Here is a 13,017-nt window from a genome sequence, read left to right on the forward strand (position 1 = left end):
CTTTTTCTCTTTCATAGATTTGCAATGGAATAAAATAACTTTAAATCACTTTAAAGTTAAAGACAATCTGTTGTCTGCTCTGTTTTCACCCACCAATGCACGGTGGGTTACTTCTGACCCCTGGCCTATCGGTGACGTCAGAGGGGTTTTGAAGAGTCCCTAAATTTCCAGCGGTGTCGTGATGTCTCGAAGAGATTTGTGTGTGGTACTGCAGCCCGCCTGGAAATTCCGGACTTATGAGACAAATAAGGTGAAAGGGGAGGAGAGAGAGATTGGAAAGTGAAAGTAAAGCAGTGAAAGGAATATGCCCGAACCGATTTTCCGACCAGTGCAGACATCAGGAGCTCAGCGCAAGGTGAGTCCAGCTTCTCTTCCAGGCTTTGCCGGCTTCATACCCTCTGCCCCGCTGCCCCCGCTCACATTGGTGCTGTAGCTGCAGTAGATCAGATTAGATTAGAGTAGATCAGATTATATTAGACCCCCCCCCCCCCCCTGTTAGGTAAACAGAGGCCAGAGATGCCACATGTGTGCGTGAGCTGCATGTTGCATGTCCGCCTGCGGGGGGGCGCGTTCGCGTGGCTCCTCTCGAGGACTTGTCCTGCAGGGATCATCTCCTGTCTCAGGGTGGGCCTGCAGGGAATTTATGCCACACCCGCCACTCTGTCCTGGTTATCTTCACAGCAAGAAAATCTTAAAAAGGGAATGAGTAATTATTATTATTATTACTACTTTTTACAGTTTAAAAGATGCTAATTCAATTTCTGAGGAAATGCCTTCATTGTAATTTATGATTATCAGTTGTTTTTATTTATTTCATTGTTTGCAAGTCCTTCTTTGGTAGGTCTGCTGTCCTGCTGTCCTTTTCAGGAGCCAGGATAGCCAGGATGGAGCCTGAAATAATTTGGGGGTGGAATGGAAATCACTATTGCCTGAAAAAAGTCGAAAATACAGCGCTATATGCTTAGACTATACAAATTTGCAAATGCACTGTTATATAGACTCTTTTAATTAACAGATTATTTATTATTATATTCATAGTTGCTTTTGAACTCTGTGTAGAGTTCATTGATTGTTGCTGGTCCCAATCTGGGCCACACGTCCTACCCTCTGATGAATTACGTTCATCCTCGGTGGGGACAAAATTTACGATGAGCTGATTGCAACCAGGAGCCAGGGGATCAATGCCCAGGACAACACCCACACTGGCTCAAACCAAACAGAGACAGACAGGGGAGCTGAGAAAAACAGGGAAACACCAGGGACTTGTATGTTGCTATGAGTCTTCCCCACTTTCTGAAATGACTCCCAAGACTTTGTGTGAGAAATCTGTTTTGCATTTTGCTTATTTCACTCTTTTTCTTGATCTACGTTGAATATTGGACTGCTGTTTAGTAGCAGCATAACTTTTACTTAAACATTGAATAAAACAACATAGTGAAATGAGCATCATAATGCATTAGATGGACCTGTGACAACAGCACCACCTCTCCATCCATCACTCTCTCTCTTTCTCCCTGAGTGATCTATCTTCCTCTCTTTCTCTCATTAAGGCAATAAGAATAAAAGACAGGCTGAGAGAATTATAAAGGAATTATAAAAGACACCATCAGAGAAATCTCCTGGATGATGCATGCAGATGTTACTTTTTTGGAGATGGCCAAGCTCGATAGTTGACAAAATAGCTCTTATGAATCCTCCTCATGCGGCAGCGATGACAAACCTAACAACACTTTGCTTCCTTTCCCACAGTGTGAGTCTGGTTGATCATTGTGGCAGCATGACAGCATGGAAAAACATTACCTTTCTGTGTCTCTCGGTAAGTGGCGCCTTAAATTCCAGCAGCTGTAATAAGAATCAACACAGTTTGTTGGACCAGAGTTCGTGTGTTCGCTCACTACATGTCTGTGTGATTGTGAGTCCTGATGCAAACAGCCAGTGATGTGAATAATACACTTTCTGACTGTTTACAGTATTTGTAGACTTTTTTCTTAATGTTTGTATCCATTGATTCGTATTTACATTACTACTACTGATGCGCCTTTAACGTCTCTGGCTGCCATTTGTCTGCTAGGTGATCTCCCTGTTTAACCTGTCGGAGGAGCACTGCTATGACTACCTGAAAGAGGATGCATTGGTAAATAATCATCTTTTGTTAATTCAGTCGTTTTATGACGTGACAACAGTGAATATGTATGCGAACTATAATGGTTTACCGAAATGTTTTTCATCAGGGTGTCAGTATTTAAGAGCATTTATTTATCGTGGCTGTTAGCATTAAGTAGCACAGTTTTCAAATCGACTAAAGGCGCTGATTAATCTGTTATTATTATCTTATTAATTGTGTGCTACCCTCTTCATTTCCTCTAGTGTTAGTCATTGTTACAGTTCAACTGTATTCCATTCAAGAGAGATTAATATGCAGGAAGTGAGTCTGAAATATGGAATAACACAATGTGATGGACAATAAGTGTGACATTTGTGCCACCCTGCACACGGTTGTGGCAGACAGTGCAGCACAGTGGAATAAAATGAATCTGGCTGTGGCTCTGCAGATACGACTCTTCGTTTTTATTTATTTATTTGCTGAAAATGGAAAATAAAACTGTAGAACTTTTTCAGACTTGTGTTTACAAAAATATGGATACCGTCACACATCAGCTGTACATGAACTGCTTTTTTGCAGGATAGGTTGAGGATAGGTTATTGCGATAATGAATGGCGATTTTTCAGTCCAGCCTAACCCTGATTGCTGACTCGTTTAGTGTGTACCTTGCCCTCATTCAATCATTCAGTTTGACCACAACTGAACTGAAACGTTGATTTTAATATAATCATCACTCTACTAACATAAGAAATGTGTTCTTTTTTTAATTGCTAAATAATTATTCAAGAGTAAATTGTTGCAAAGTTTTAGATGTTAACATGACATGCCAAACTCAGTTCATGAAAATAATGGAACTAATATGAACTAGTATTTGACTGTCATTACAATAATCAATAACAAGCCAGAGATGAACATCAATAACCATCTTACTTTTCTCTCTTTCACTCATCCACTTTCCAGAAAACAATGAGCCTGACTGATTTGATTCCTATCATCGATGGCGCTGACATAAAGGTTGGTAACTGGAAAAGCTTGCAAAAAATGAAACTCTGTGTAATGCCATATAACTTCAAATTGATTAATGGAGATGATACTGGATTGAATTGATCAAGTCCATTTATGGTCTTTTCCCAATGAAGAGCGTCATCTATTGCACTCTGCAAAAGTATTGTGAAGAACAAGACAACAATTCAATCTGTCCCGTGTGGTTTGACTGTCTTTGGGTGAGTGAATAATATGAAGTTTTTTTGGTGTTGTTTATTTTTGCTTATTTGTCAGCAATCCTGTGGTTCCTTTTGATCAAGCCAGTTAGTTATTACAGCTCTTTATCTTTATCTTTCATTCACTTCCAGAACACAAACAGGAATATCACATGTGGAGGGGAGAGGGGAGAGAAGACCTCGATGTTTAACCTTCTGTGCTTGATAGACTATGTGATGGAAAATAATGATACCTATGAAGGTATGGATCACTCTTGTCCTGTTCAGATCAGGTTTTAATGTCAGCGTCAGGTAATCTGATCAAGAGTTCAGGTGTGAGTCCGCTGTGAGATCCCATCAGTGAGGGTGTAACAGCCTCCAATGAGCTGAAAATATTTCCAACAGATAGAACTTTGTTTCATTGTTGGACTGTGAGCAGTGTTTTAACAGCGCACAAACGTCATTCAGTCCCTTCATACCTCTCTCTACCTCTCTCCATGTCACTGTCTGGGCAATCAGTTTGGCTGGTTTCCAGAGTGTGCTGCCCTTAAAGGCACCCACTCACCTGAATGGAGAACCAAGCTTACTGCGATGGGAGACATGAATGTGTGTAGTCTGGAATTAAATTTTGTGGGTAGAGTGTAAGATTAGCAGGTAAACTCTGGTAAACCACTCACTACTTCAGCGTTTTGGAAACAGGTAGCTGATGTCCAGTCAGTGAGGCCAAATTAACAGAAACAAAATACATCATTTGAGAACTTGAAACCTCTTGTTGATGATGAGAGATTAAATTTTAAAACTCGCAATCACTAGCACAGAGTTGTTTTCCAGTTCTTGCTCTGAAATTGAATTTTTTCTTTTTCTTTTTTTTTTTTTTTGCATCACAGGCTGCAAATATGGTGAGTATAGACACTGAGCGTGTCATGAATATCTTGAATTTTGTGACGAGTGTACCGGGTGTGTGTATTTTGAATTAATTTCATTTTATTGTCATCTTTTTAGGACCGTTACTGAATGAGTATGCAGCAATTGTGGAGAAATTAAGATCATCTAACAGTAAGTCAAGTAAGACATTTTTATTTGGGCATTTATGGTTTGTTTATGTTTATGTTTTCTTTATTGCTTTTCAAGTTCGACGGTAAAACACATCCAGTCTGATTAGCAGGAATCTCCTTCACAAATCTTCTCATTGCTATTCTTTTGACATTGCTTGGCTTTGTGATTGTTAATCAAACATAAGGGCTGCGATGTCACCCATTGCTCTGGTTAGCCTCCAGGGCTTTGGTCTTATTACAGAGGCCCGCTTGTTGACTGGCATGTAAATGTCAAAACACTGAAGCTGAGGATGTCATTTCACTGCATTGATTTATTTCTAAAAATAGAAGATAAAACTACAATGTAACTATAATGTAAAGTCAAAAGACTGTGTCTGTACTCTTGGGCCACACTTGATTGAAACTAAAGGGAAAAAAGCCCAGCCCATCCCCTTCCTCCCTGCTGATAACAAATGTGTTCAGCAGCCTGAAAGCCCTGGCGTATCTGATTGTTTGAGCTCTTTCACTAATCTGGTTTCAGTTTAAAAAGTCTTTCCTTTGTTCTGAGTGCTAAGTGAGTCATGCTCTTCTTTTCAGATTATTTAGTTTGATAAAAAGAATGCACTGGCTGGTTTATGTTGATTGTCTGATTTGGACTGAGAGAGGATGGGATGATCTAATCGAAGGAGCAGACCTGGTGAACTGATGGCTCACATGCGAAGTGACCCACAACACTCACCTGAGGTGGCCATCCCGCGTTATTATGTGCTAACCTCTCTTGACACCTTGACCAGGTGCTGGAAGCTCCACATCTTTTGTGATGCTTCAGAGCAGGTTTATAGTTCTGTCACTGACCTCCGGCCCATGGACCTCCCATGGTCAGTGTTTGTCAGTTGTCATGGCCCAGTCTTGGGTTTCACCAAAGAAGCAGCTCTCAATGCTACTTCTTGAACTTTGTGCTGCCCTTGATGTCCACAACAACAGCACCTGCAACGATGCCATTGCTGCAGCCAATTCCTCAATAGGCAAGGATTCCCTGGATCTCAACACTGAAACTGTGCTTTGTTGGAAGGCCCAGGAAGACAGTTTCCCTGCCGAACTAACAGCACTGAAGGCCGGGAAGAGCCTGCCATCCAGTAGTAGGCTACTTCCGTTCACTCCCATTGCCTCGCCTGCAGGCATATTAAAGCCGCCTACTGGCCAAAGATGGCCTGCCTTTTCCTTGATGAGCCTACTTATGTGGGCGTTGGAAAGGAGCTGTCAAGACAGACAGAAAGTTTTGTTGCGTTTGAGTTTGAATTTCTAAACGAGATAGGCGGACTTGCTCCCAAGTCTGCTTTGCCCCACCTGGGTTGAAATAAAATTGTGATTTTTTTTAACGGCTTTTAACGGCTTCTGGCAGCTGCACCTGTGTTACTTTTTGCTTAAATTATTGATTTATCGTGTTCACGTTTTCGAAATTTTATAGATTGCCTCTCCATTGTGAATTATGCAGCATTTTGTGTGGTCATATGCAGCAAACACAGCCCCTTTTGTGTAAATGATGTAGATGGGAAACTCTGGGTTAGTGAGCTGGCTTCCTGAGACCGCTTTTGAGGATCGCAGATATCTGGGCAAATGAGGCCAGATAACAAAAAGAGATCCTGAGCATTTTCATCCAGCGTCCTGATTCAGGCCCCCACTATGTCCTCTATCCTGATTGTCTGCCACAGTCTGTGCCCAATGCACCCCAGTCTTTATGATGTATTTTCCTCCAACCTGCAGAAGCAACAACAACATCTCCAACCACAACAACATCTCCAACAACAGCAACAACATTATCTTCAACAACATCATCATCCAAAACAACATTATCATCATCAACAACAACAACAACAACAACAACATCAGCAATATGCTCACAGAGCACAGAAACTCATGGTAAGCTGCATTAATTGAATGTATGTCATGGCCACAGCTCACACTGATTTACTGATTTCATTCAGTCATGTATCAGGAAACCTGAAAAGTGTGCTGGGTGCTGGAGCCAATCCCAGCTCACACTGGGCGAGGGCAGGGTACACCCTGGACTGGTCACCATTTAACAAAAATTAGAAACCTGGTGAAATCCAAGTCTTAGCACTCTTTAGCTTTTTTTTTTTTTTTTTGCTCCAGGTTGTTGAATATTTTTTGTCATTTCAAACCAGAGCGTCCCATCATTTCCTCATCCTGGGTGCCTTACAGTGGACATCCTCAGTTCTCCATGCTGCTGCCAGCAACGTAGACATAGCTGACAATATCGCACCACAGTGGAAAAAATTGCTTCCATAAAGCCTGATTGAGCCTTTCAGAAACAGTGTTGTGATCTCTCAGGTTACAAACTCAAACAGTGACAATGCCACTCATAAAAAAAAACAAAGCACGAATAACAGGCAGTGCGCTAAGGTGGTCCTTGCTCCTAACTTATATAGGCAGAATGAGGTGCATGTACTTTTTCTCACAATCACCAGTATCTGTCTTAGCTGCATGGCCATTGGGTTTTATGGTAGTTCCATTCCGCAATTACATGCATGATGTAAGGCTGATTCTGCTTTTTTTCATAATTCTTGTTACTTTGTTTTTCATATTATTATGCAAAATATTTCAATTCAAAACAAGAATTTTGAGTTCATATATTGTACTCAGGGATTTTTTTTTCTCTCATCTTTCCACAGGCTTGGGTGCACAAGGTTCCAGTCAAACAGGTAAGATTTTTCTATCATGGCTAAATGTGACACTCTGATGAACATAAACGTGTCTTGTAGTTTATAGAATGTGTTGACATTGCGACAAGTAGGAGTTTGTGGAATCCTTGTGTCATTTTCAGACCATTTTAGGTGGTAATTTATTTAACACAAGGTTTACAAAGTTGACTAAAATGTATTTCTCTCCTCACCTCAGTGGAAAGATGGAATATATTATTATACGTGTCTTTGGCCCTCAACCTGATCCTCCCACTGGGGGTTTACCTGTGGCAGCACCAGAGATCTAAACACAATCAGATGGTGAGTGTAAGTAAAAAGAAAATCTCTTGTTTACTGAACGCTCCACATAAATGACAATGAGTTGAACACCTCCCCTCATTGTGCTGTTGATCATCTGGATAGGAAGTTTCTATGAACTCTTATCTTCAGGTGTCCTGCTGAGGTTCTGTGGGGTTTATGCCTCAGCTTGCCCAGCTATATCCTGGCTGTGGCGTCCATCTAAGTTGCTGAGGTGCCTTAGCTCCTGGGGACACTCAGAGCTGTGGAAATGCTTCTGTACTGATCTGACTCCTGCAAAAGTTCTATTGCAGAGATCTACAGGGACGTCATAGATGGGTTTTGATCACTGCATCGTGTTTATAGTGAGACGCGTGAGCCTTTCTTTGCAGCATCCAATCAAATTTGTATTCATTCATTCATCTTCAACTGCAAATCCATTTCTGGGTTGCAAGTTGCTGGAACCAATCCCAGCTAACTCTGGGTTGATGTGGATACAGCATGTGACTATATCTATGTCTAGGACGTTTATGAGCAGTTTTGTGAGAAGAGCAGAGAAAGGGCTTGGGAAAAAAACAATAATGCAGTCCAACTGAGGGACAGATTTATTTTGCTGTATGAGCGGGTCTGTCTGAGGTAACCCTTGTGCTGTCATAGGGGTCAAAAATGACTCAAGACCATGTTTAACAGCACAGAGACCCCCCAAATCGTCATCAATTTCTTCATCTTGAAATTTGATTTGACTTTTCTTCCAATGACCCAAACTTTAGAAAAAGTGAACCATTGCCTTTGTCCATATTTACATTACCACTGCACACAAAAAGGGCGATTGTCTTAGGGTTAATTTTTGACCGGCAGTCAAACAATCATTTACACACCACAAAAAACACACACACACACACTAAGGATGGTGAGAGTCACTGATTTATGTCGATGTGACCACAACGGTAAATTCAGGGTACATCGGATATAATCTACATCTCTTCTAGCCTGTCTGCATTGGTAAATGGTTAAATGGTAGAATTGATTATTTCATGTTCTATCTATTCCCTGCCGTATTGTGTTTCAGAGGCACACTGATGTAGGCAGGTGTTGTGCACAACAACCATTGGAGGGAAACAAGAGCGACATTAGGAGATACTTAAATGCACCAAGAAAGACGATCTTGAGTCTGTTACACGGGGGTTGCCTCGGTAACACGTAAAGCTAAAGGGCCTCTACCTTTCCCTTTGTTCACGCCAACCACATCTCGCAACGAGTCGCCATTTTGGCTCCGGCGACAGTGTAGCCTACGTCACTCTACTGCCATCTTGGCTTCTCAAGACACGTCACTCACATGACCCCGCCACCATTTTCCCCCTCTCTTTCCTTTCTGGCCTTGGATTTAGGTGTCTCTCTCATGATTCTAGTGCCACATATTCTTGCATTTATGCTTAAACCAATGGGAGAAATTACAAGTGGCATCACACAAAAGCTGCACCTTAATCAGTAGAGCAACGATTCAAACAAGAACAATGAGCGTCTGAGAACACCACCTGCACATCAGAGGTCAACAAATCCATCCACCTTTAGCTGGATAATGGGCAGGATTCAGTGAATAAGCCATCTGAAGGACACAAGGCAGAAGCCCCAGTTCTTTTGCCTTTGAGCTGAGGAAATCTTATGCATGCTAATACACTCTCGTACCACAACTCACTATATCACACTGTATCACATCATATCGAACCAAATCTTTTTATAATTAAGTCATATTGTTAGAATAATTTTTCAATAGCATCATATTATGAACAGGAGTGAATCGTATTGCATCATATGGACAGGGGGCCTCAGTGTGTTGTTATTGTATTGTATCGGTGGCAGCGTATCAAATCAGCCTCAGTGGTGGAGATACACATTGCTAACACACACACACACACACAATGAGAAGTTGTGATTAGGTGTGCTACTGACTGAACTCAGACAAAACAAAAATTTCTTGAAAATGTCCAATTTTCCAAAAAACTTTTCTAATTGTTTCCTAAAATAAGATAATGGGGGATGATAAAAGAGCTGATGACAGCTGTAACATGAGCAACTGGGAAAGTTGGCCCATCCTCCGGACATCCGTGAAGTGAAGACAGCACAAGGGCTAGCCACCATATGCAGGGCTTTTATTTAACAGATGGGAAGATGATGCATGCTTTTCTAGAGCGCTAACGTGACTTTTAGGTTCCTGCGAGGAAAAGTATGTTCAGAGTAAAACAGTGGCTGTGTGAGATGAGCTGGGTTAAACCAACATTGGTGCCGCTGTAATAGACTACGTGTGGTTAGAATCTTCTGTTCCCTTCTTTTCCCTGTTTTTGATCTGGTGATCAGAGGGGTTTTATGTTAATAAAGGGAAAAAATCCTGACATTTTTAGCTACCATAGCTGTTGAAGTGATAAGGACACAGAAACCAGTTTGTCCAAGACAAACTTATCAACTCCCATCACTCCGTTATGCTTCTTCTATTGGCAGCTTTTGCAGCTTTTGTGAAACTTGTTCATCCAAGGATGAGTTATATGTGAATTCAACTGTTCAATTGTTTTTCCTTTTTCTTTTCTTTTTTTTTTTACAGTTGAAAAACATAGATCTCTGATAATGACTTTGCTACAAAGTTGTTGGTTCCGCTACTGACAATCCGTTATGGGTGAATGCTGCACTGCGAGACTAGAGGGCGTATGGGCTGTTGTCTGTCCAAAACTGAACATCTGAACACGCTGACTTCAACGTGACGCCTTCACCTGCCAGAACTAATGCTATGCGCCATTGAAATCTCCTTGTTAATGTTTCCATAAGTATATAAAGTATTCATCTTGTAATTCAAGAATCATGGATGGTCAGTTAGCCCACTAAAGCTGAATACCTGGTTTTCCACACCAGTCATGCAGAGCTGATGAAGCCTCTTAGATAACATGAAATGTCTTCAAGAATCTAGTCCAGTCGCCCTGTATTCAACTTCTTCAGAGAGCTGTGACCCGAATGATGAAAACCTACACAGAGGTCAACAGATGACATCTTTAAGTCAGGGTTTGGGCAGGTTTTTGACGTCTGAACAATTCTGTAATGTAGAACTTGTCCCTTATGTCCATATTTGTATCCTCATTGTTGTTCAACTGGCGCCTTTAAAAATTTTTGACTTGAACCTGTTGATCCTTATTAAGATCTCAACGTCTTCTGGATAAAAGGATACAAAACCGTCAGGGTTCTTAGGCAGAGTATTCAGGTCAGTTTAGTGACAGGGTACTGTGTGTTTTGATGAAGCACCACCAGTGTGACATTTTTATCAAGCAAAGGTTTCGCAAAATGGAATATATGTTACAAGCAGGTTACCTTTATCAGTGAGAGCAGGTTTTCATCCTGATGTGCATTTGAAGCACTAGCCTTGCAAAGCTGTTAGCTTAGCTGGTCTTGCTAATGGGGAAAAACGTATGTCTCCTATATTTCTTTGTCTGTCTTGCAGCTCCACAAATGTCCGTGTCACTCCATCATCGTACCCTCAGCTGGTACGAATGAGGCTGGATCTCTGGTGGAAGAACACTGACCAGATAAAGCACTGTTACCACAGCACTGACTCTGGGACCATGAAGCCAAGATTATCATTACCATGCTAATTGGTGACACGCACCTTTTTACAAGCAGAAAGTTTCATCGTCAAGCACAGGGAGTAAGCTAGAACAAGCTGCCACATGCCAGTTCACTTACCCGCTATCTGTTATCAAGACAAACCACTCCTTTACCCTGCTAAGAGAGCTGAAAGTTAACAGGACCACAAGATCTGATCAGACTGGAACAAGTAAAAAAAGATGTGTGTGTGTGTGTGTGTGTGTGTTTTCACAAACCAGGAGCTAGCCTAGAATAACACACTGGGACATAGGAATCTGCTAATGGAAAGATTTGACCGAAAGGAACGCAGAGAGCAACTGTATAAAACATCTGGATGTCAAAAACCGATCCATCAGGCAGACAGACAGACGATACATTACATAGATGTAATTTATATTTAAAATATATGCATACACAGAATTCGAAAATATAACAGCTTTATTGATGCTTGTCCTGCAATTCGCCTCATCTTTCCCTTTCACATCCGCTCTAGTCAAATATAATACTACTCATGTAAAGTAAACTCTCTAGATGTATGCAGCCGTTCTGTAACCAAAATGTTTAATAAGCTGTGAAAACATAGCTGTTTGGAAAAATATTACATTAGTATTACATGCCTCATTGTGTCACTCAGTGAGTATATGTTGGATGTGTGTGTGTGTGTGTGTGTGTGTGTTTGTGTGTGTGTGCATGTATATGTGGGTCTGTGTGTTCTTTAGAAATTTTATAAATGGTCCTCAAACAAATTACTTTCTTAGGTGTCTTTTTCTGCCATGAGTAAACATACATTTCATCATGGTCATGGTCTAAAGAATCACCTCTGTTTTCATGGACTTATCACACTATTTGTATTGCATAAACACAAGGTTTAGGTCATGTTTGGTTTATTTATGGTGCTTTTAATAGACAGAGTAGCATGGCCGATAGATTGTGTGGACGTGTGAAGTTTTACACATGCATTTTGAATTTGTGCACTATACTCAGAGGTGAATCACAGTGAATAGACTGAAGTTTTGGACATGCAGGGCAGCAGAGCTGACCTGGAGTTGTTAATATTCACACTGGCTGAGTTGAAACTCAGTAAAGACAGAAAAAAAATGTTTGTAAGAAGCCAGCTAGCTAACTCCCACCCTGAACTTTCATATGATGACAGTTTACCAGCCTGCATACCACAAATGACAATATGGGCCTTCACAAAAAGAGATTGTTTATATTTATGTTTTTTACAAGGAACTGTTGTCTGGCCAAGTTGTGAATGAGAACCAGAGGATCTAAGCTAACGCTTTTTAAAAATGTTTTATTTTTATTTAACTCAAGTGAAATTTTTGTTTTTATTTGTTTTGGGTTTTTTTCACTATGAAGAAATGTATTCCTTTTGTATTTGCTGTATATACCGTATATGTGCAGAGTTCTAATGTGCAGGTCATAGCCTGTCTTATGAGAACAATGAGACATTCATCTCGGTGTCCTCAGAATAGCTCTGCTGCTCTGTGCCATCACCTGGGGACACCACATCCATATCACATCTTACGTACAGAATGACGTTGCTTAATTAATAAAGTCTTTGCACTCGGATATTGTGATATTGCTCATTATTTTCACAGTTTTATAACATTCTTTATTCAGATTTAATATTTTCTGTGTTCCCTAAAGCTTCAGTAATGGATTTTTGTACTGGGAAACATCCTGTAAACGCCAACGTTCTTGTGCCAATCTGTTTTGGTATGGTCAAATTTTGTATAGTTGGTTTGTTTTCCTGAAAACTGTTTTGTTTCGAAATTACCCCGTAAGACTTGTGAGAATGAGCTACATTGGTAAAGTTATGGACCTGAATGTTAAACAGAGAGAAGGGGAGAGAGAGGGCCACTCACTATTCTTCCAGCCTGCAAGAGCTAATTTCCTTGGACAAAGTACAGCGTTTTACAGTTAATATGACCATGATGCACCAACACCAGTGAATGGGTGATTATAGCTTTCATTGTAAATGCTTTGATTTATGAATAAGACTGGGAAAGTGTTTTTTTATTGCAGTACGCATCATATATTAAGCTTCATGA

At 40.8% G+C, this 13,017-nt stretch overlaps 1 protein-coding gene across 1 annotated transcript; it reads left to right on the forward strand.

The window, feature by feature from the left end:
- The first annotated feature begins 287 nt into the window (after positions 1–287).
- On the forward strand, positions 288–12,535 carry LOC115047505 (uncharacterized). Its single transcript, XM_029508475.1, has 12 exons — positions 288–355; positions 1,750–1,816; positions 2,072–2,134; positions 3,065–3,118; positions 3,244–3,327; positions 3,457–3,565; positions 4,191–4,202; positions 4,306–4,368; positions 6,102–6,257; positions 7,031–7,060; positions 7,257–7,360; positions 10,818–12,535. The coding sequence occupies exons 2-12, from the start codon at positions 1,778–1,780 to the stop codon at positions 10,896–10,898; spliced, it is 795 nt and encodes a 264-aa protein (XP_029364335.1). The 5' UTR covers positions 288–355; positions 1,750–1,777; the 3' UTR covers positions 10,899–12,535.
- Positions 12,536–13,017: the final 482 nt, after the last annotated feature.

This window comes from Echeneis naucrates, chromosome 8 (assembly GCF_900963305.1).
Source record: "Echeneis naucrates chromosome 8, fEcheNa1.1, whole genome shotgun sequence".
Lineage (NCBI taxonomy): Eukaryota > Metazoa > Chordata > Actinopteri > Carangiformes > Echeneidae > Echeneis > Echeneis naucrates.

What these genes read in the sequence shown, in the direction of transcription:
- LOC115047505 (XM_029508475.1), top strand. Translation starts at nt 1,778, where the DNA reads ATGACAGCATGGAAAAACATTACCTTTCTGTGTCTCTCG. An exon ending in ACCTGAAAGAGGATGCATTG is followed by an intron (nt 2,135 to 3,064) that starts GTAAATAATCAT and finishes TCCACTTTCCAG; the next exon opens with AAAACAATGAGCCTGACTGA. An exon ending in TCGATGGCGCTGACATAAAG is followed by an intron (nt 3,119 to 3,243) that starts GTTGGTAACTGG and finishes TTCCCAATGAAG; the next exon opens with AGCGTCATCTATTGCACTCT.